The sequence below is a fragment of the Pelecanus crispus genome, chromosome 15 (genome assembly GCF_030463565.1).
Source record: "Pelecanus crispus isolate bPelCri1 chromosome 15, bPelCri1.pri, whole genome shotgun sequence".
Taxonomy (NCBI): Eukaryota; Metazoa; Chordata; class Aves; order Pelecaniformes; family Pelecanidae; genus Pelecanus; species Pelecanus crispus.
This window is the reverse complement of record NC_134657.1, coordinates 9,422,026-9,444,727: the sequence shown is the minus strand read 5'-3', so window position 1 is coordinate 9,444,727 and position 22,702 is coordinate 9,422,026. Positions and strand designations below refer to the sequence as shown.

The 22,702-nt window shown below is 48.7% G+C and overlaps 1 protein-coding gene across 1 annotated transcript in view; it reads left to right on the top strand.

The window, feature by feature from the left end:
* The window catches only part of MEGF6 (multiple EGF like domains 6), a 104,312-nt gene that overhangs the window by 14,742 nt on the left and 66,868 nt on the right, over nt 1-22,702 (top strand). The window contains exon 4 of the mRNA XM_075721539.1: nt 2,286-2,390. Coding sequence (XP_075577654.1) covers nt 2,286-2,390 — 105 coding nt within the window. The remainder of the gene's footprint in view (nt 1-2,285; nt 2,391-22,702) is intronic.

Below are 22,702 nucleotides of genomic sequence, written 5' to 3'. Positions count from 1 at the left end.
ATTTAATTCTCCAGCTTTTTCTCTGAGGCAGTCAGGACATGCAGAACTGACAGCTTCGCAGCTTTAGAGAAGGAAAAATGGCTTTTCCGGGTTTTTATTTATTCATTTGTTCAGCCCATCGGCACTCATGAGCCCAGGTAATGTTAACGCAGGAGATGCTGCTGTCTTGTTTTCCCACGTGGTGTGAATGTACCGTGAGGAGTTACAAACGCGTCGTGAGAGCGGCTGGGAGCTTGCAGACTCTGATCGGTCTGAAACGTCTCGGGCTTTTTCTTTACCAAGTGAAACCCTTGAAAGCGCTCTTTACCCTGACCCATGCAGTCCGGTTGTTTAAAGGAAAGCGTGACTGCTGAAATTTCGAGGAGAGGCCAGTTCTGGTGTTATTCTGGAAGGTGCTTTTGCGCCTGAAGAGCGGCCGTACGTGCGCGTGCCGCATCGGCGAAGCCGGCTGCACCTCTCGCCACAGCAAGTTCTGGCCGTGGCTCTGGCACGGGGTCACCAACTGCTTGTGATCAACGATGCTGACCAGCAGCTCCGCTCCCCCCGTGTGCCTTGGCGTCAGAATAACCCCTACCTCTCCTAGAACAGCACTGCACTCATTTTTTTTTTTCCCCTATTGTTTCCACTAAAGCCAAAGACAAATCTCATCTTTGCTTCAGCAGAGGAGGCTTGGCATCTTCCCGAGGACACAGCATACGTTTGCAGGTTGATGGTTCGCTTATTCCGTTGGCAAGTCCCTTCAGCCGGCGACCGTGCGGGGCAGCAGCCTGCTTCAGCCAGCGCACGGTCCACAGTAAATCGCAGCGTAAGCTGCGCTTGGCTCCGTCAGCGCTTGTCTGCTCCCCTGTGTTCTGGGCTCTTTCTAGCAAACCCGCCTTTCTGAGCCAGCCCGGCTCGGCTTGCCAGGTCTGTCTTTTGTCATTTCAGCTACTTGAAATAACCGCGTTCTCTGGATCCATCGCTGGGCCAGCAGGACACGAGGGCCCCTGACGCAGGTGACCGTGACACCGCTGGCGCTTGCAGCGCGTTCCTTCCCAGGCTGCGTGAGCTGTAACGCACCGGTCCCGCTGCTGCTCCGGGCCCGGGGTGTCCGCAGCCCAGCGGGGGCTGAGCAGCACCTCGGGGTGCGCGAGTGGGAACCGCCGGACCGGGTACTACCACGACATCCCTTGTGCCGTGGGGACGGGTGAAGCTCTTCTTGCTCCCCGTCGCCTGGTTTGCCACAGCTTTTGTGAAACGCATTCCTACCCAATCCCGTTGTTCTTGGATTTTGTTACGGTTTGTTCAATGAAAGCGAAAAGGGAAAGAAAAAGAGGAGGGGTGGGAAAAAGGAAGAAAAGGGAAATTGGCCGGCGACACAGCTATGTCCAGATCGGTGAATAGAAAGAAAATGTCATCGTCTGAATCTTTAAATGGACTTGAAAAAGAAGATAGGTGCTTGTTCAGCATCCTTATGCTTTGACAAAGGGCAGCACATGTGACAGCATCGCTTGGTAGTGACATTTCTCCTTTTGAGATGAGCGTTTTCCAGCGGGAAATATAAAACACGGTGGGCTGCGTTTCCTGAGTTATAAGAAATACGTGTTTTGCTGGAACACCGTATCCTTGGTGGTGGTTTTATTTAGACGATTTGAAAAGGTGGATTTCAGAAGCCTAATTGAGCATTCTCTGTCTCTGTGTCCATTTTACACCTCGCTTGTTGAGAACAGAGAAATGTGGCTGCTCAGGCTTACATAGCGTTTAGCTCTATTTCATCCTCTCGTCCATTCGGAAGGTGATGCGCCGTTCGGGTAGCCAGCTCTCCAGGAAAGCTCAGCGGAGAGCTGTGGAAACAGCTTCTCGTGGTTTGTTCCCAAAAGATGCCTCCAATTTCAAAATAAAGAAGTTCTCTTTTTGGCCGCAAGATCTGGCATGATTCTGCACGAGTCATTTTCTGCCTCTTTTACCCACTTGTTGGCTGGAAAAGCATTATTTAATCAACAACCCTGCAGCTCTGCTGATGCTTTCCTGTGAATTCTCACTCGGCTGCACTTTCAGAAAAGCCCTTAGACATTGCCTGGGGTATTTTACTTCCGATCCTAAATTTTGAGAGACTTTGCGTACTGTTTGGGTATCGCATTGTCAACCAAAAAAGAGTCGCCTTTCAAAAGTGGTTCAACAGTGGGTTTATAACTATTCCAGTTGTCTACAGGGCTGTGGGAACTTAACCAGGGAATGGGTATTTGTTCGTGCATGCGCACGTCCGATCGCGACCTCAGGAATTATTCTCTCCCTCCTCCTTGCAGCTGTCTGCGGTTACGGGGTTTGTTTCAACGGGGGAAATTGCGTAGAGGGATCTTCGCAGCTCTGTCATTGCTCCTCTGGTTTCCAAGGACCTCGCTGTCAGTACGGTAAGCGGTCTTTTCAAATTCCCCCTTTAATTTCGAGTTGGAAGTGAAGGGGATGAAGAGCGAGGGATGCCCCGCTCTTTTTTTTTTATCCTAGCTGTTGTTTTATCTGCAAAACTCCAATAATCTGCTCTCTACTTTTTTTGGCCACTGTTTGTAATGCTTGGGGAACTTGGATGTTTGGAAAGGAAATGCTTATCGTGACTTGCTGTGAAACACAGCTCCGTACTGTACAATGGCCTTTATTCCTGGCTGCCATCAGCAGAGGGATTTGCTGGAATGGGAGAAGGAAGCTGATTAAAGTCGGGTCAAACAAAGAAACCTGTGGAGCGAAGCTCGGCCTGGGGGAGCGTGGCAATGGGCTGCCACATCAGAAGGGAAAATAGTTAAGCTCTGACTAGCTGGACCGGTTACATCCTTGGCTGGGCTTTATTGTGGGGCTGGTAAGCTTTATTTCATTAACCTTCCTGCAATATGCAAACGCTCTCTTGAAGGTTATTGAGTTTCCTACGTTTGGTAATTCAGAGATGTTCTGATTTGGTAACGTGACAGTCTGTAGCAAACAACTGCTGAAAGCCGGAACGGTTCCCCACGCCTCGTACAGGGTAAGGGAAAAACCCGTGCCTCGTACTGTCGTAGAGAGAAACGGCTGCCCTTTCTTCCCTCTGACTGCTGAGCCTGCAAGGCACAGGGCAGTAACAAGTACTCAAATTCTGGATTTATAACAGCAAATTAAATAATAAGACTTTTTTTTTTTTTTTTTTTTAACCAACCATTAGTATAGATCTCTTCCTTCAGGCACAGTTCCTTGCTCTTTCAGAAATGGAGGTGAGTTTATGGATGCAGAGGAGTTGACATCGGAGTGGTCCTTGGCAGCAGCCGGTCTTTTCCCAGTGAGAAGGGCTGGAGAGGAGCTTTTTCCTCAGAGCCTGAAACCCTCCAAGCCTGGAGTAATCGGAACGGAGGGTGGAAAGGTGTCCGTGCGGGTGGATGGGTTCAGGGAAAGCGTGCGTCTCACCACTGCGTTTTTTGAGGGCGGATGGGAGGCCTCGCCACCTCAGCTAGCCAGCAGCGCGTGGCGGCGGAGCTGGGCTGCAGCTGCTGAGCCAGCCTGCTCTTGTGCGTTTTTCACGCTGCATCTGTTTTAAGGAACGTTAATTGTTGTTACAAGCGGCGATTTAGAAGTGCTTAAAAGGCCCTTAAGTTGCATTTAGATAAGAAAATCTATGCCTTTAAAGAAAAAGAGGATTCTCTCAGTCAGATACAAACCGTAGATTGGCAAAACCCTCCTTGATGCTGTTGACTGTAGGCTCTCTTCATTCCCTGCTCTTTAATATGCGTCATTAACTGGAGTTCGAGCTGTGTTATTCCCATCGGAGGCTTTCCCGGGGCTCGGCTGGGACAGCGGTTTGCATGTGGTGGTTACAAGTCCCCTGCCCCATGTTCCCGTGGTGGCACAAGTCCTCAATCGGGCGGGGAAGCGCTTTCCTTGGTTTCCTGGGGCTGGCAGCCGCGAGAACCGGAGCGATGCCCGGGAAATGAAGCCATCCGGCTTTAGCCCGCCGGTCACTCCGAGCTCTGTGGCTGCTTTAATGCTAACCGTTTACACTCTACGTTTTGAGTAAGGTGAAGAGGATGCTGCTTAGTATAAAAACAATTTGCAGTTTGTTTTGCTTTTCTGCTCTGTATAAAAACAATGTGCGGTTTGTTTTGCTTTTCTGCTTTATGTTTCTAAAATAGTCGCGCTGCAGACACAATAGCAGCCCGTGCAAATTATTTATCTCCCCAGCGACGCTCTCCTAACTGCAGTCCGAACACGTTACTTAAAACACTGCTTCCCCCTCATCCTTTGACCCCTGAAGGATCGGAGCGTGGCTACTTCTCAGAGATGTACACGATCCTGCCCTGCCGCTTAGGTTTGTGTTTGCACACGTTCCAGGGTTTTCTAGGAAATCAACGGGCCTTAAATTCTCCCGGCAATTTTTTTGTCATAGCTTCTCTTGTACGAATTAATAAAATGAACATCGGGTGTCTTCCCGTACAGAACCTGAGAGGTAAAAACCGCTTTCACATTTGGAAATGTTTAGCGATTCCCACAATTATAGTTGGTTGCGGCTTTGAAAATAAAGCACGGATTTCTGAGACCCCCCCCAATATTTTTTAGAAGGGAAATGACTGGCTTATTTGGGAGGGGAAGAAAATACATCTGTACTTGTACCGATGTTACCCCCGCTTGGATGAGGGACCTGAAGTCGGTGCTTTGTGTCTTCAAAGGTCAGCCTGTGGACGGCTGAAGATTAGCTTTTATTTTACTGCCCTGCAAAGCATTTTGCAGGACCCGCGTGAGGCAGCAAAGGAGGACGACAGCGGCTTGCGTCACCGGCGTGCGCGGGGCGGTGTGCGTGCCCCCGGGGCTGCTCGGGAGACGGAGCGGAGAAAGGCTGCGGGCAAACGGGGCAGGGCTGGAACACAGCGACCACTGCCGTGGCGTACAGCTCGCCTCGCCCGCTTTAACAGCTCCTCGGTGCAAGAAGCCTTTCCCCTTTTCTGGGGAAGAGGGTGCTCTGGCCAGATAGGAGGTGGCTGTTAGTCAGAGAAATCAGGAAATTCTAATTCTTGGTTAAACAAGAGGTGTGGGTGAACCTCCAATAGTTGCCGTTTGGGCAACCGTGTAAAGTATGGCAAAGGTTGAGCCTTTTGGATGTGATAAATCGAGTTTAAGAAAAAGAAAAATCCAAAATTTTTCTGCCAATTAACAAAGCATGAGGTGGCTACAGCATAGTTGTCACTTCGAAGAATTTCTAAGCAATTCTGACTTTATTTTAATTCTTTGGAATTCCAAGTGAGTTGGCTGTTGAACTGTTCTCTCAGGATATTTGACCTTTATGGTGATGTTTCGATACGTGCCTCTGTTTGGAACCTAGAAGCAAAGAACCAAACTGTAAAACTAGATTAAAAAAAAAAAAAAAACCGAAGAGCTTTTGAAACTTACTGAATTTCTGATGGTTATTTTGAACCTTTAAAATGTCTTTACTCAAAATACGTTTTTAGTGGCAGCTCAGAGAAGCTCCTCATCCAATTTGCTCGTGTCTAATACGCCCGTCAAATTTTAAATGACTGCCTGAAATCCTGAACACCTGTGGTGGGGTCCTTACCTTCCGTATTTTGGCAGAGCTTCGCTCAAGGCAGCGGGGATGGGCTGCATACAGCAGGCGGGGGCTGGCCAAGGATCCGCAAATCATGGCTCTGCCGCCTGAAGTTAGGGGAAGAAACCAGCCCAAACTCTTTATTTTGGAATGAGATAATTACAAGCAACAGGGTTGAGTGAATGGAGTGGATAAATCATTCTTCATGCTGCTTAACCTCACTTTTTGAAGTGTTAATTGTTCTGTTGCCTTCTCAAACAGCAAAGCCCGGCTGACTTGGGAGCATTCCTTTGTGTTTGCAACCTCAAATTATTTTCATTTCCGAGTGATTCATGTTTCGCGCTCGTGGCAAAAGTAACCCCCTTCTGCCGGGACAACGCTTCACTGTCCCCAGGGCCCGTTGTTTATAAACATACCGTTGTCCTGCTTCCTTCAGCAAATCCGCCCGGACGGGATGATCTGGTCACTTCAAGGGCTGGAAGGCAGGCGATGGAGCTTTGAAGGCCCAGCCCCAAGCAGGACGCGCTGGCTGGCTCAGGACTTCCACTGTTTCCTCGTCTCCCAGCAAAGCAGCAGAGAACGTAACGTGATTGATACCAGCCCGTACGTGCAGTGAATTTTTTGGACAGGGCATGTGGTGGACGTGAGAGATGCCAGCGCGTTGACAAGAAGAGCGGTCTATCTGCTTGGGCCACTGCTCCGTAAGCTTCAGCCACTCCGGAAGACAAACCCCGAACCCGCTGGTGTAGACTCTGCAAATGATGGAGCATTTTCATTACCAGCAGACAAAGGAAACCTGTAGATATAATAGACTGGGGACAGTGTTCGTTTTGCAAGACAAGTTACTTTGCAAGCATCTTCAGAAAGCTTTCCTAGCTTTCAAGTTTCAAGGTGTTAACCTTTGTTTCCACCCTGCTTTTAAACGGATGTTGGTCCTGAAAAACTCAAAAAGACCAACGCAAATGCGATATTAGGCCTAGCTTGCAGAGAAGTGATGTTTTTTGTCTGTCTCCTGATGCTTTTCATTCTTCATAGCATTTTCCAAAAGCCAAAGTCCTTGCCACAGAGAATGTGCTGACTGAGGATACGGGAAGATCCCAGCCGCAAACTCATCCTTCCCTTCATCTTAATTTCTTATTGACTATTGTAAATTATTTTTTGGGTAAATACTTTTTTGGACAAATTTCTGGTGGAACCCTAATTGTCTGGATTCTCACCTTCTCTTTCACTCTTAAAAGGCCTCTGGGTAGTTAGCTCCTATGCCGGCCAGTCAGCATTTGTGCTGGACTTTCATGATAGGATGGGAGGCTGGAGGCTGCTTCAGAGAAGGTGGCTTTGGGGGAAAGACACCCAATGGTTGATCAGGGAATTAGTTTTTCTTGTCTCATCTGTCACCTATGAAAGAAGCTATCCTGGGATTTGAGATGATGACACCTTCTTGAGAAAGTGTTCCCCAAAACAGGTCTGTTCAGCATCTGACTGGGATGAATCTGGCTGTGGTCCAGAGGGCTTCTGACAAGGCTGTTCAATGAAAATTTCGATGAAAAATTGAATTTAATGGTGGGAAAATAACCCAGAGCAAATGAAGCCACGCCACAGCGATATTCTGCAGTGTCACTTGGCTTCCAGAGATCTCAGTGTCTGATCTCAATGCTATCACTTCTTTTCTGGAAAGAAATACAGATGTGTTTGTTTTGAAGGCAGGACGTTCTCTATCCTGGCCAGACTCTTATCACACCTTTCAGCGTGGGGTATTTTTACTGGCCAGCCTATTGCAGCAGCAATCCTGTGTTTACCCTGGCTGCAAAACAGGCGGTACCCAATCAGTCTGGCTTCCAGGGGTGAGATGCTGTCCTTCCTGCTCCCCTAAGCTGTCGAAAGTGATAATATTTGGGCACTCTCCGCCTGCATTCAATCACCTCGCTTTGAAGGCGGGCCTCTCCGTAGAGCTGCACGAGCTCCTTCGGGAAGGTCTGCAGCGCATTTTGCCTACCCGTCTGGGTTTCAACACCTCTTCTGTTGCCTCTTGCATCCCGGTGGCTTTTTGATCCTGTAAAGTGCTGCCGGCATAGGCATTTCTCTTCTTTTTTTCCCCGTGCAATGAGGCATCTCCTACCTGCCGTTAACTGGGGCTTTTCTAGAGCAGCAAAGCAGAGGAAGAGGTTGAGCTGAACAATGTTATAGCGACTGCAGAGACCATTTCTGAACTGAGGAAACAGCTGGGCTGTCCTTCGTTATCTTCCACGTCTGGTAGATGAAAGGGTTGTAAATGGAGTGTTTGAGGTTTGGTTTGGGCTGAGGCTTTCTTTAGGAGCTCCCTTCTTTGAGCTTGGATGTGAATGCCCTTTCTGTACAGGGCTCATTGCTGGGAGGGGCAGGGTGTCGGAAAACCCGGGCTCTGCTCCAAGCCTTCGCAGGGATCCTGGGACCACCCGACACTTCGGGGTCCGGTTTGGGTGAACTCGGCGTACGCATGTGAACGCGGCGGAGTGCAAGACCTCTGCACGCCCGGGGGGGGTCGCGTGTTCGTGGCCGTCCATCCGCGGGACGGGTTGCATGAAGGCTGTTGTTATTTGCATCTCGTGTTGCCCGTCAGCTGCTCGCCTGCAAGGCTTGCTTACTCAAAAAGCTTCACGGCGGAGTGGATCGTTTCAGCAACACTCAGGCTGTGAGGGCTCTTGTGTGGGAACTTCGCTGTGCTGTAGGGAGGGGACCCTTCCTAATTAGCCCGGCTGCATTTTGAAGGCTCGGCCAGACCAAAGCTTCTTTCGCTTTGCACAAAGGAGAGGTCAACTGTAAGCGAGCGGGGCCCGTGATTAGTGTCTGCTTTTGCAAGGCCAGCTGAAATGGCTTTGTCGCTGCTTCAGGAGACTGTTATTGTCCTGTTCTTTTATAGCACCGCCCTCATTTACACAAGCGTTTGACATGCCCTCAGTGTTGTTTGATTGACTAATGACCCCATTTCTCCTGCTAATCGCTTTGAGCTGTTCAGCTGGAAGCCTTTGCGGTGTGTTAGGGCATGGGCTGCTTGGGCAGAGGGGTGGGAGAAGGGGGTTTGCTGCAGCCTTTGGGACAGAGGTGATTTTCAGAGGGGAATGCAGGACTGCAAAGCACTTGAAGGTGTTGAAGTCGAAACAGGAAAGGTTTAGTCTCTGGAAGCGAAGCAAAGCACCTTGTAGACTCTCCTTGGATCCAGGAGCCAGATGCGTCTTCCCGAGACGGAAAGATGCTACCGGCGAGTGTGCACGTGCAGTAACGCTTCTTTGGACTCAGGAGGCTTCCCTGGTCCAAGGGGACCCTGCTGCCCATTTCAGAATGACAGGAGCAAGATCATGCGTTCGATGTTTCGTGGGTTTACAGTTCACAAGGCCGATTTAAAATCCATTTGTGGGATTACATAGCAGCAATTGTTCTTCAGCTTCAGTTTACTGGAGAGAATCCGCTGTTAATAATACCAGGGCTAAATTAAGCAGAGCACTTCTCTGACAGCCAAGAAGTCCAAATACTTTTATTTACAAACGGCCTCCTGATTCAAAGGTTTCACCTTCTGCTGGGGAGGGCAGAAGAGCCTGAGGCCAGAGAAGATTTCTGCCAGTCCGCAGCATTGCCGTGCAGCTCTGCCTGCCGGGCTTCGCTCTCTTTTTGGCTCAGGAAGGCAGCGGAACAAGGACGGCTTGTGCAGAGCCCTGCTTTGTCCTGCGCTATCTGCTTGTCCATCGGCCAAACGTGAGGTATTTAATAGCTGGCAAACAGGTAGCGCTGAACTCTTTGAAAAAGTTATGAGAGGAAACAAGCCAAGGCTATGTAGGGCTTTATTCAGTTAAAAAAAAAAAACCCACAACTTTTGTGAAGTGAGTTTTGAAGAAAAGGGAAGACGTGCTGAAGCTGGGGGAGCAGCTGGGGTTGTACCTGCGAAACACATTTCTTGGCATTTCCATCTGCAGGGTATTGAGGGGTCCAACATCCTTCACCGAGACGCACCACGCGGTGTTCATCGCGGGCTTCCCGGCATGACCTTGATTTTGCAAATCTGGACGTAAATGCAGGGCAATTGCTCTGTGAATAACTTCACAGGTCATAGGATCTGAGTTTCTGAAGGTTAACTGGAGTACAGCAAAGAGCCTTTTGGACGTACGCTACCACATTTAAAGTTGTCCAGCTTCATCAACGAGTGATGGAGCAGATGCATAGGCAAAAATGTCACCGACACGTTTGTTTAAAGGAACGTGATGGCAAGTGAAAAAGAGCTGCTAGTTTAAGAGACTAAAATCTTGTGGGCTTTAGTGAATTCACAATATGGCTTTCTTTGTGCTTTCCAAGCTTTCCTTGGGTTGAACTCAAGAATTAAGGATTTCTTTATCATTTAAAAGAGGTGATTATATTGGGTGAAAGAAAATGCATGGCTCAGGTCCTTTAGATGAGTTGTAGCCCTCTGCTTAGATTTTGGCAAATAAATGAGAGAGGAGTCCTATCGCTGACATTGCACCGCTTTGAAATTTTCATATAGATCTTTACTGGTCCTTGTGTTAAGATCTGTCTGGGGCAAGAAAAGCTTGGAAGGAAACTGCTTACAGTGCCATCTGGAGAAGACCAAATCTGCGCTTTGTTTTGAGGGATTGGTACCTTGGGCCAAGTCATGCGAAGCAGCGGATGCCATCTTCAAAGCGGCGCATATTTTCCCTTTAGTGAGGATTGAAACTCCTCCGTGCCTCCCGTGATCGCCTCCTTAATTGCTACAGTGCCAGCGCCGTGGCGAAATGTCAGGCCCCGCTCTAATCTCCCTGCACGGATTTCCGCGAATGTTCGCAGCCAGCTGTGACCAATTAAAAAGGGGGGGGGGGTTGTGTTCGCAAAACCTCAGCGACTCACAAAGTTGAGCTAGGGGCCCGAAGAGCGTTACATTTTTGAGAGCTTTGTAGTCTACCCTAAGTATTTTCTTCTCGTAAACCATCTGTTGAAAGTCAGGCTGTAAGCACGGAGGTGAGTCAAGGATACTTGCATAGGCGAACAGGTTGTTTTCCAAGCAATGGAAAAGACCCTGGTCTAGAAATGGACCACGGGGATCCCGTCGTGTAATCGGCGATAAGAAGAACTGGGCACCCGAATGCCAAGTAGGCGGAATCGATGCCGAGTCCTGGGGCCGTTCCCGGAGGGAAGGAGGGCACCCCACACTTACGGTTGCTCCCCCAGCTGCCTGGTTGCTTGGAACGAGAGCGCGATACGAAAGCGTCGCGCGGTCCAGCCCGCGCAGGGCCCCCTTTCTGGAGGCACGTCCGAGACGCACCTCTCCCGCCTCCTGCTGCGGCCCTCTGCGGCTCTCCCTTTTGCCTCGCCTGGTTCGTGCTGCGGAGGAGGAACGGCGCAAGGCAGCGGAATGCTCGGGACCTGGGCTCTTCCGTTGTTTTCTGGGGATCTTGTGAAAACTGGCGGCGGGGGGATCTGCGCCGGCTGCAGGCCCAAAGGAGCCGGTTCCAGCCGAAATAGGTGGGCTAGGGAGTGAAGCGAGGAGTGAAGGCCAAAGCAGAAAAGAGAAGCGTTGCTGCAAACCTTCCTGGAATTTTTAGAATTAATTTATGCTAAAATAGATGGTACAGTCTGTAAGAAATCGCCAGTATGTTATGCTTTCAATTTCTGGGTTTGGAAATCTTGGAGAAAGCATTCTTTTTATTTATTACGTGCTGTCTTCTCTGAGGCAGCTTTTTGAAGCGGTGTTCTCTAGCAGCTGATAACATCTTTTAACCGGCTCCTTATCTCCACCTCAGCCATGGGTTTTCCTTCAAATTTTGCTTCGCTTGTTGCATTTCAGTCCGTTTCCTCTCCTTTGCTGTATGGGCTCAGTGCTACAGTACAGTCTGTGTAATAATTCAAGAAACAAACTTATGTTGAGGTTCCAGTTGCTACCAAGACTTTTTTTTTTTTTTTTCTGGGAGGATTTCTCAGAGGATTCCCGCTCTGGAGGTTTAATTAATGAGAGTTATGTGAGAAATGGAGGAGGACATTTTCCGTATGTCCTTGATCCAAGTTCAAGTGCCTGTGCGTTCCTGTTGTGCAATGCAGTTTTTTGACTTGGGCTGAAGCTTGCTGTTCTGTGCAGCCTTAACCCAAACCAAGTTGTTTGATAGCGGAGGAGGAAAATCTCCTGCTGACATCCCACAGAAACAAATCAAGGGTGGCACCAGCCAGCAAAGGAGTTTGTTACAGTCGCTTTTTACTGCTAGGTATGTTACAAAATTCAAATGAAAAATGATATCTCCGACAATGAGGATCCTCCTCCTCCTGAGACCGTGGCACCAGGTTCAAAGAACAAGTTGAGGGAGTCTGTGCCTCTGCAGCTCCTTTCTTCTCAGGTTTCCTGTGTGCTTAGCTTGCGTTCACTGATTACAGCTATGTTACGGGCTTAAGTTAATACAGTAGTGCCTACATATGTGTATGCGTGTATACAAATGCTAGGATACCATAATACATACGTGGTTTATAGTATATTAATACCACCTAGAGCTAGTATTTAAAAGTATGTATTACATTTTTACAGTCCCCTCACTGGAAACAGGGCAACGATTTGCAGCAGAGCGGTTATCGGTCTTTCTAGCCATATAGAAGCCCGCAGACCCTTCAGGTGCAGCCAGTGCCCCACGCTCCGTAGCAACCTCTGTCTGGATCCCGCTCCTCTCTGCGTTACCGCCGTCCCAGCCTGCCAGGCGCGACCTGTGTGCGGTGCTCTTACCGGTAGCGCTGGCGCTGGCACCATGTTCGAGTTTGTAGGGAAGCGGTTGGGGACCGTGCTGTGCAGGGGCTGGAGCCACGTCGTCGTCTTCGGGCTCCGTGGCTGGTTTCCCCCTGCCCGGGAGCGGGGCAAGGGTGCTAGCAGCTGGAAGCAGGCGCATGGCAAGCGTTCGTCAGCAGAAGCAGCTCTAGACCAAAAGGAGGATCCTGGCAACCCTTGCTCTTCTGGGGTGAGATTTCCCGGTCCCTGCCTGCTTAATTTCATGGGACTTCAGTTTCTCGCGGCTCAACTTGCGCACACAGATGCGTGTGCTGTACAGAGTTTTTCTTTGCGTAATTCAATGGCTGGGGGGGCCTCTGTAAGCCCTCTACGTTCCCACTGGCTACAGGGCCACCTGTTAGACCCCCAGTCTCTATACACCAGCCAAAACAGTGTTTTGAAGGCCAACGGGTGTTTGTAGTTTGCCATATGTGAATGCATGGTAACCGTCTTTCTTCCTGCCTCCCCAAGCAAATAAAACCGCAGTTGAATCTGGAAATCCTCCGCTCGACACCAGAACGGCAGGCGGCTGCACGGGGGTGCTGGGAGGCCCAAAGAAGCTCCCTTCTCCACGGCGGGCCATGTAGCACGCTCACGGGCTAGACGCCGGGGCTGCTGGCCCTTAGCTGCTCTCCTAAGTAATGTGTTTGTGGTTTACTTCCATTTATCCTGGAACATTAGCTGAAAAGCCTGGCACGCGGCAGCCTTTGGGACGCTGTCATACCCGCAACACCGTTGGCTTTTGTTTGCGTGTAGCAGCGCGGATCGTCGGGCAGGCTGGTCCAGCGCCGTTTGTGTACATTCGGTGGCCGTCAGTAGTTTTGCAGTGGAAGCAGTTTTTGATGTTTTTCACCCTGCCAAGTCCATCTGCCTTTCTCAGATGCCTCCAGTCCAGGCTTCTCAAAGAGGTCTTGTAAGTGGTAAAGACTTAAAACCCCTGCATCGTTGATTTGAGGTGAGACTCTGCTGCAGACGGGCTATGCTGATACAAATGAACGGTGACAACAAAGAAGTAGAATAACCAGTGTTTGCAGATTAAAATGGGGATTCTTTCTGTATAGCAATTTAAGTGGCTCACTTAAAGACTGGATAGAACATTACCAGAGGTCCAGACCGGCTCTTGGCTCTTCTAGCCAGGAGCTGGTTTGCATCATTGATAGCGGCAGCCACTTATGCCGATTCACGGTCCTGATCTGTTGGAGGTCGGAGGGCCCACATGATACGGTCCTGTGTCATAAATGCCAGCGATCGGTAGGATGCTGGGCTCCTCTGGCTGCTTTAACGATACAGTGCGCAGCGGATAAAGGGGACGGGTGGGTCTTAAGGCGTTGCAGAGGATCCAGGGGATATTGTGCCTTTCCTCAGCATGCCATTGTGTTTTGTGGGGTGTACTGGATTTCAGCACGGCAGATGCTGAGATAATGGATGCCAGATGTATGTCATTAGAGGACACCTCTTTTTACCAGCTGCAAATTGTCCATCGCTTCCTCTGCTGTACGTTTTCATCACGAGAAGCTTGAATTCCCACAATTTACTGATATCTCAGATGTTATCAGGCTTCTCTTTAATGGGTGAGTAGCGGGCTTGTGCAGCCCAAACCAATCATGTGTGGAAAAGTCAAATAATGTGTTTTGATTTGTATTTGTTCAGGAGCTCAGTTATGATTTGCCTTGGTAACCTTGCCCGGAAAATTATATTCTACGTTTAGCTTGTAAAACGAATCCCTAGAAAACTCCAAGGATTTAAGTGAAAGAATGCCAGGGATGTTTTTGTACTTATGGGAGAATGAGACATGGCTTTTCACTTTACGGTCTCTCGTGTAACAGGATATGCTCTCTAAAAATGCACATTTTAAACTGAAGAAGTGGTTAAAAAGAGAGCATTAAGTCAGGCAGACAGTATGAATACAGAATGCATCACGGCATATTTAGGGATAGATCCTCTCTGAAACTATTCATACTTTACGCAGGCTTTTAATCAGAAGGCCTCTGAGGTTTAAGTGAGATTTCATATGTGGTGTTCGATACATCTCCATAGAACACTTATTTAGTTCTGTGAATATACCATTTTCTGAGTCTTTTTGAAGTTCGTGCCTTCCTGCATGCATTTCCAGGACAGAACGCTTCGGAGACTCATTTTCTTGAAATGGTTTGGAAGGTCATTTTTTTCCAAACCTAGAAGAAAAGGTTCGTTGGAAGGAAAACAATGCCCCTGCCTTACCCTCCTGAGAACTTTCTGCTGCTGTGAACACCTTTCTCCTTTGCTGAGCTTCCCTTAGGGCTGTGCTCGGTTCGGAAGGAGGAAGGTGGGAGCTCAGCGCTGTGCAGGCGGTGCTGGAAGCTCTCTGGATAGCTGCGTGCTGCTCCTGCGGCTAGGTTGCAGGAGATAGGGGAAAAAAAGGACTCTGGTCTCCTGAGAGGGAAGCGTTTGGAGATGTTCGTACCGCCGCTTTCCATTCTGCGGGATGGAAACTTTCCGTAGGTGGAAATGCAGTGACTTTCTTGTGCAGGATATCGGCTTTGGCCTTTTTTAATGTAGCAGTGAGCGGTGATACTTGAAATGCATAGGAGAAACAGATGTAGAAAATGCTTTTTGGGAAGGAGCAGATCAGGTCAGTTTTCTGGTTTAAATGATTTAGGCATTATGCCCCTCCACTGCGGTCTGGGAAACTGCTCCGAATTGCACAGCAGAATACTTGCTCCTAGCAAATAAATACATTATTTCCGCCTTAATTTTTCCCGGTTGCTCAGGTTCTCACCTCATTAACAGTGAAGATTTTGGAATGTCAAATATTTGGAGTATCTGGGTATAAGAGCTATACAATAGATCTCTGTAGCAGGCGGTCACCGAACTCCATCTTTCTGTGGAGGTGTTGGGTTTGCTCCTAATTCTGACGGCCCGCGCAGCGCTGCGACTGTCCCTGCCCAGCAAACGTCTTGAAATGCAAACAACTGCTTCTTCAAGAAGGTGGATTTCAAGTTTAAAACATCACATTTGCGCTTTTTTTTTTTTTAACTTGTGAATTTAACAAGAAGCAAGTAGCAATGACCCTTTCATTAGAGACAAAAGGAAGTGTGTATAAATGTCTTTTGTGGCTTGGCAGTGAACTTGCTGAGGACAACATAAAAACGTGCTCATTAAATGTTCTTTAAACAGTATTGCTTTTTGTTTGCAGAAGCAATGTGATGTTTCAGCCCACCATTAATTGCCTTATACCAATTATGCCATGAAGAGGCCATTTGCTATTGTAACTTTTTCAATTTATTTTTCAAGGTTCTTACTCTTGACACCTATTATGCGTCTGGGAACGTGAGTGGCTTTTGCAGTGAAATATAAATAATGAGATCAGTAATCAATAGTTTTCCATAGACCATCCTGTGCTATAAATTTTGCTGCAGCTCTTGAGAACCTTACAAAATGCTTCCCCCCTTGGATGTTTTGTAGCACTGAACTCAATTATATGGGGACAAAGAGACTAGGAGAAAACTATTTTTTCCCAGGGACTTCCCAGTTCTTTGGAATAAGACGTGTACTGCCCATTGTACACCGGTAGCTGAGCGAGCAAGCCTCAGAAAAGAGGTGCTATTTGTGGTAGGGTTGCATACAATCAAAATTCTGCAAAGTGCCTAGAAAGACCGGGTAAAGGAGGACGGTTGTAGCTGAGCCTTCTGGTTATAACCCTTCGGCCTGAGATTATAATCTTCTTTATGGTATTTCAGCACTTCCGACTCTGTTCCAGCCAAAAAATGGAGGTTTGCTGGGGGGAGCAGCTGACAGTCCATGCCTCAGAGCTTTGAAAGATGCTTGCTTTCGGATTCCTTTTGAATAAAGAGTATAGCTCCTGGAGCTTCTTATTCACATGAGTAAGTTCAAACCTGACTGGTGAAATAGCTGAGTGTCAAACCAGTTCCTTCCGTGCCCGTACCTCTCGTTTCTTTCTTTGGTAGCAGAGCCTTTTGCTTTGCTGTTGCTGCTCCTGAAAACGTGTTGTCAAGTCTTATCTCCCCAGCTGAGCGTTCTTTGCCAGGTCATCATCGGTGCCCACTTAGTACAGTTTTCATTAAAGCTTTTGGCTTTAAAGAAGGCCGTAAGTCATATTTGGAAGGCTCACTGTAATTCACATTACCTTCTGTCAGCGTCTTGAGCGGTCCTGGCTGGCCAGGTTGGCAGCTGGAGGAGTTTAATGTAAGTACCCTGCAAGGCTCTGTTAGTTAGTCGTCATGCTCAGCAGTTCTGAGGAGCTGTCAAATCACTGATTTTGGACCTTTCGGAGCTAGCCCAGAAGCCTCAGTTAATTGGTCAAAGAAGAGATATTCAGCAGATAAGCTTTTCTTGGATATTTCTGTTTGTATTCTATTTACGGTTTAATTTGCGTTATTTATGTTTGTGTACAATAACATCTCAAACATAGATGTGGGGGACACGCAGCTGAAGATTGCCAGCTGCCCGGTGAGCACCGAGCTTCACCCTGGCATGGGCTTCTCTGCCAGAAGCAGTTCACAGCAGGACAAAACTGCCGCTGACATCCACACCTTCATATGCTCAGCCTTGGCAAACGCATCCGTGATCTCATGGAGCTGAGGTCACTTCAAAGATCTGGAAACTTTGAAGGAAGTCTCCTCAGCTTCTCTGTAAGAGGAAAACAGGTTCTTTCCCAGGAGACCCATCTTCCCGTCTTTCTGTGAAATGCAGGTTTGGCCATACAGTGGAAAAAAAAAAAATCATCAAACCCCAGCCCGTTTGTTGAGCTCCCGAAGGGAAGCCTTGGAAAGCCTGCCAAGTGCAGTATATTTTTATATTGCATCCATTATATAATGTGTCAAAAAAGAATTCTCTCCGCTACGGAGAGATATTTATAGTCCATAAGGTTTTATGGCAGCACTTGAGAGTCTAAGGTTACTCTCGCTGAGACTAGGCAGAGCGTTGCCTCTGACTTCAGCAGGAGAAAGTCTTTAAAGAGTGAGAGTAACCTTTGTAAAGAAACAGCCCGGCTGGATGGCGTTACCCATCCCGCCTCCCTGTTTCCTGCGGACCCTTGGGAAGATGAAGTGGGAACTTGCCAAAACGGCGAATGAATTGGGCATGGCAGTAGGGAGCGAGGACCTCAGTAGAAACCAGTGGCAGAGTACAGGAATGGGCAGAAAGAGGAGAATATCTCTGGTGATGTGGGCTGAAGCCCGGCTGCGGCTTGCAACGGGGAGGAAGCTAAGGAAACGGGATCAGACGACAGCGAGAGGAGTAAGAAATGTGTGCGCTCCAAGTGGAGTAAGAACACTTGATGAAAATCTTTGTCTCGCCCCTTAACGGGAGCTGCGTGGAAGGTACCCGGCACAGCCAGCCATGTGTACGGAAGTCCTTTCAGATCCACTTAGCTGTTCTCTCCCTCCAGAACATTTGCATGGCCTAAAGAGGTAACTCGCACTGATCTGGCAGGTATTTGCACACGTTCCGGCGGGAAAGGAGCGATCCCAACAAGCCCTTCACTTCTGCATTGCGATGCAGATGAAGAGGTCGCAGATGTTATTCTGAGTCCCCATGAGGTCAGGGAGACTTCTGGGAAGCCCCTGGTCACGGTTTCACTGAAAAGATAAATACCTTGTCTGGGAGGAGGCCGTGCAGCTGGGAAAAGCGATGAGCAGAAATGCATCTCTGTCACGTGTTTACCCAAACTGAACCACTGAAATATTTGACCTTGATTTTCCTCTTCCTTAAAAAAATAAATACCTTAAAGAGTAGACAAAATCCTATGGCACTTTGCATGGCTTAGCCCATCACGTCCAGGAGTCAAGGTAAAAACGACCTGCAAAGTTTATGGTCAACGTAGGTCAACTCATTGTCTTATGCAACTTCAAGTTCATAAAAATGTAAAGCCCTAACTACAATATTGATTCAATGTAATTTGGCCACCTTACGTAGTTATATTTGTGAGAAATTTGACGGGAGCCAAAAATGATAAGGCAGTCACTCTGGAAAGGTTGGCTATTACTAAACGGGGGATTTAAGATTGCACGTACGCAGTTGGTGTGTGTGGGAATGATACCACTGTGATAAAATGAACCTGTGGGCTCTAGTCCGTCTGTCCTGGAACTCTCCAAACCTCTGCTTTAAACAGGCAGCACACTTATATACGTATGTACAGGTATGTATATTTGTGAGTCTTTATATGCACGCTGTTGCATTTTCTACATCAACGCGTCTTAACGAGCGTCGCAGAAGTAGCTCGCACGCTGCCCTCCCTATCACGGCAGATACAGCCTGGTGCCGTGTAGTTTATGGCAAAAAGGTTATGATAAAAAATGAGACACGACCAGATACGTCAAAATTGTTTGAAAAATGATGCGTTAGTGACCAGCAAAGTTAAGATGATGTCAGTTTGGACAGAAAGTTACGGAAGAAATTATGGGTGAGCAAAAAAAGCCCGTGAAAAGCAATGAACGTTGCACTGAGTAAGTTTTATCTGAGCACTGCAGGCAGCTACAGAGTTGTGAAAGATAATCTGCTCCCTGCAGACTGCGGCAGATCGCATCAGGCATATTCTCCTGAAGGGCTGCGCTCTCTTTTATCAAAAAACAAGAGATTTCCTGGAGGTGCCGTCTGTCATGGCTGGTTTATTATGTCTCTGTTATCGTAGATCAGGAGGAGACAGGCTGAGGTTGTCTGAGCGTTTGATATAATCCGTGGAAAGACGTGGAGTTCATAGACCGTTAGGTGGGTAAGGATGAGAATCTGGTTAGGAATTCCCAAAAGCCGGGAAAATACATGATATATCCTTACAACTTCTCTTTTTTACAAGTCTGGTTGTACCCTTGTGTTTTGCAGCTTGTCTTTTCCACCTTCAACCCCCTTCTGCACCAGAAACGATTCTGCCCTGCCTGAAGCAGGGGCTGCATCGCTGCTTTGTTGAGCAGCGAGAGTTGAGCAGCGGGGGAAGAGCCCCGTCCCTGAGGTTCCCCGTCCTGGGGCCGAACAGCTCTCCCCTCGGTGACGCCCGCGGGGACCCGCGTTCCCCACGGCCGCAACCCCAGCGTTGCAGCGCTACGGTCGCTGGCCCATCTCCTGGATGTACCGTGGGAGAAAGGGCTTTTTAAATACTCGGATGCCAAATCCCAGAGTGTGCTGAGTTGTAAAAAAGGGAAGCAAAACAAAAATGAAAAAACCCAACAAGGAAACAAAAAAAAATCCCCACCAAGCATGGATTATATATGTAATTTCTGGTTTGCTGACAAACTTCTCAAGCAAGTTTAGTGATTGCACGTGATTGTGCAGCAGCCTGCTCTTGGCTCATCAGTTTGGCAGATTTTCAGAGAAACAATTGGAAGTCCTGTCGCTTAACCCAAAGTCAGCCGTGCAGAAGTGTCTGGAGGACCTGGGCAGTTCTGCTATTTCTGCGCTTAACTGCTTACATTTTAGTAGTAGACAAGGTGTATTCTTTTATTCCCTTTGGATTATCCGGAGTGCTTGTTATCAGGAGAACTTTATATAAACTTTATTAAACGGGTGGTGTTCTAATGGCTATAAAACAGAGTAGCTCAAACTCTCAGGACATCGCAGCTTTTTTCCCAAGGCAGTGACTTGATTTTCGGGAAATAGTTATCCAAAGGTTCGCCTCTGAAGTGAATCGATTCAGGTCGGTGCTGCCAGCAGCAGCTGTAAGTCTCTGTTAACTTTCATTCCGGCCAGAGGGAGGGGATAAAGCCTCTCTGCTCCGCTCGGGAGAGGATCCTGGAGAGCTGGGTCTCTCTTCAAAGCACCTACCTCACCCTTTGACTGTGGTGAGAATTCTTCCCGTTGAAGAGCTGCAGGGTTATCCCTTTGGAATTAGATAAAAATGATTTTATCCCAATTTTAAACCCAAACCCTTTTAATCTATATAAACTCCAGCGGTTTTCTTTGTAATTTTTTTTGGTCAAACAAAGTGTAGCAACTTTTGTTTATTTTTTTGTCTTGTTAAAGGTCACTTCCCTACAAAAACAAAGGGAAAAAATTCTTTTTTAAAGCTTATAGGAGTTTTTTGGGGAAAAAACTGTTACAGGTAGAAGTTATATATGTGTGTATGTACACAATACTACACATGTAAGTGTGGATTATGTTGGAAAAACAGATTTCACGGGTTTATTTACTTTGGGAGAATCCTTTCTAAGAAAGTAATCTGGAATTTGGAAAGGTAGCCACAAGCCTTTGTTGGCTTGCAGGTTGCATGTTGTGAACTCTGGGGACCGGGACCATCCACCTGCAGTAGGTATCTAAGAAACCCGAGTGTCCAGTCCGGGTACAGATGCTGCCCTACCAGCAGTATAGGACAAAAAGCTTCAAGTCTTGTAAATACTAAATGTGAAGGTTCAATCTCATCCGACTTGGAGTTTGCCACAGAGTTCTCTGTGCCGCCAGCTTGCGCTCGCTTGCAACCGTGCGTGCTGAAGAGGAAAAAGGCAGGTCTCGGGGTCTGAAACGCACAGGAAATGGAAACGCGCAGGAAATGGAAATTATAATAAATAATTAGGCAGTTAAAAATCCTTTTACTAAAAAAAGGAAAAAGATGGTGATGGGAAAAAGTAGCGATGCTGTTTCTCACTGGATAGCAGCAGACGGCGGGCCACGCGGCGCTGTGAGCTCTGCAGCCCCGGCGCTCCTCGCGCTGCCGGTCGTTCTCCCAGGCGTTACTGCAGAGGTGTAGAATAGGACGGATGGTTTCTGAAACACAGAATCAAAACAATTCTTCTACCGACCAGTGCCCCAAGCATCGGTATGAACGCTTGCTCTCGGACGCTCGTTCTGTGTTTCTGAAGCCAGGACTGGCACTGGATCTCTCTCGCAGCCAGAGAGAATGCGCTGGCCCCAGGTCCCAGGCAGCGAGACCGCTCTCTGGACCATCGTGGAACAGAAAGGTCCAGCAGCCGTTTACACGGCATCCTGTATAGGCATCAGGTCAGTATCGCTGAGAGGTGTTCGGGGCTGAGCCAGCTGAGGATGGGAGTTTTGCATCTTACAGATAAGAAATTCTGTTTCCTTGGGGATGACGGTTCCCCAGCGAGGAGCATGGAGTGCACAGCCGATCTCAGAAACACACTCCCCTCCACTGGTAATAAAGAACGTGTTTAAGTGAAGAGAGAGCAAAGAGAGCTGCCAGTAATCGGCTGCCGGCGTGCGAGTGGCTGAGGTTAGCGAGCTGCTGAGGGACCCACCGGCGTGGCTGGGCCAAGCGATGGGAGGAGAGTGGCTGCAGCAGCCTTCAGAGGATGCGCAAAAGGAGGACTCCCAGCAGCAAGGGGGTTTCCCCTGAATATTGGGACCGAATCCGATCTGCTTGCTCTATCCAAGGTGAAGAAACGGGCTGCTGAAAGTGGAAGGAATGAGAATGAAGACAGCAGCACAGACCGGGCTGCTTGTACTCGAGGTTTTGCTTCTCGCTTGCTCCCTCTTGGGCAGAGCTGCAGCATCCCGGCTTTCGGCAGAGCGTTGGCAGCGTCTGGGTCCCTCTCGCGGCTCATGGGAAAAATCCCGGCAGTGCTGGAGCCTCTTTGGACACCGAAATGAAGGAGGATGAATGTAAAGGACTGGAGAGAGCAAAGAGAGTCAAAATCACCTGCACAGTGGAAGCTTTTGGCTCCACAGAAAAGTCACAGTAAGGACCGCGGAGGCGTCGGTCTGCTCGTGGCCAGGAAAAGGGAACTTCCCTGCTCTCGGGGGCAAAAGGGCCCTCACGAGGTGCAGCCGAGCTGGGTCGCCTTTGAGACACATCCCAGCAAGATCATCCCTCCCTGAGTCCCGCTTCACCCCCTCTTTCCGCGGCCTAAAGCGTGATCGCTGTTTTCTAACTTGGAGAGGGAATTCGGTGCCAGCAACGTCACCGCTCGCAGCCTGAATCCTGCTGTCACGCTTTCAGCAAACGCTGGCGCTCCGTTTGCCGATGTAGCCCGGCTGGCTCCAGGGAGAGGAGGTGACGCCGGTCAGGCTTTGCCCGCGCCCTGGGCTGCCCCGCTGCAGCGAGACCCTCGGCGTTCGGGGGCCGTCGGTGGTGGTGTCCTGGGGACCATCCTGGGGACCTGGCCGCTGACACCGGCGGGCGATTGCTCGTTTGTAATCCAGTGGCGCAGCGCTTCCCAGGGCTGCCAGGGGAACGTGAGAAAATCTCCTGCCAGCTCCTCTCGCCTGCCAGGTTGGGTGATTTTACTCAATTAAGGGAAATTAAGCCACGTAAAAACTTAGCCTGCTGGGACGGGGAAGGGGTTGGCACGTTGGCGCCAAAGTTTGGACCCTGCTCCTCTTTTCTAGGGAGTTGCGACTATGCAAACAGCTGAGATGATTTGTGCGGTCTGCATGCGCTTACCTTTTATGGTCATCGGAATAACATCCAAAGACGTCCCTTTTTCCATCGAGGGTCACGTTCTCTGCCCTGAGTCCCCAAC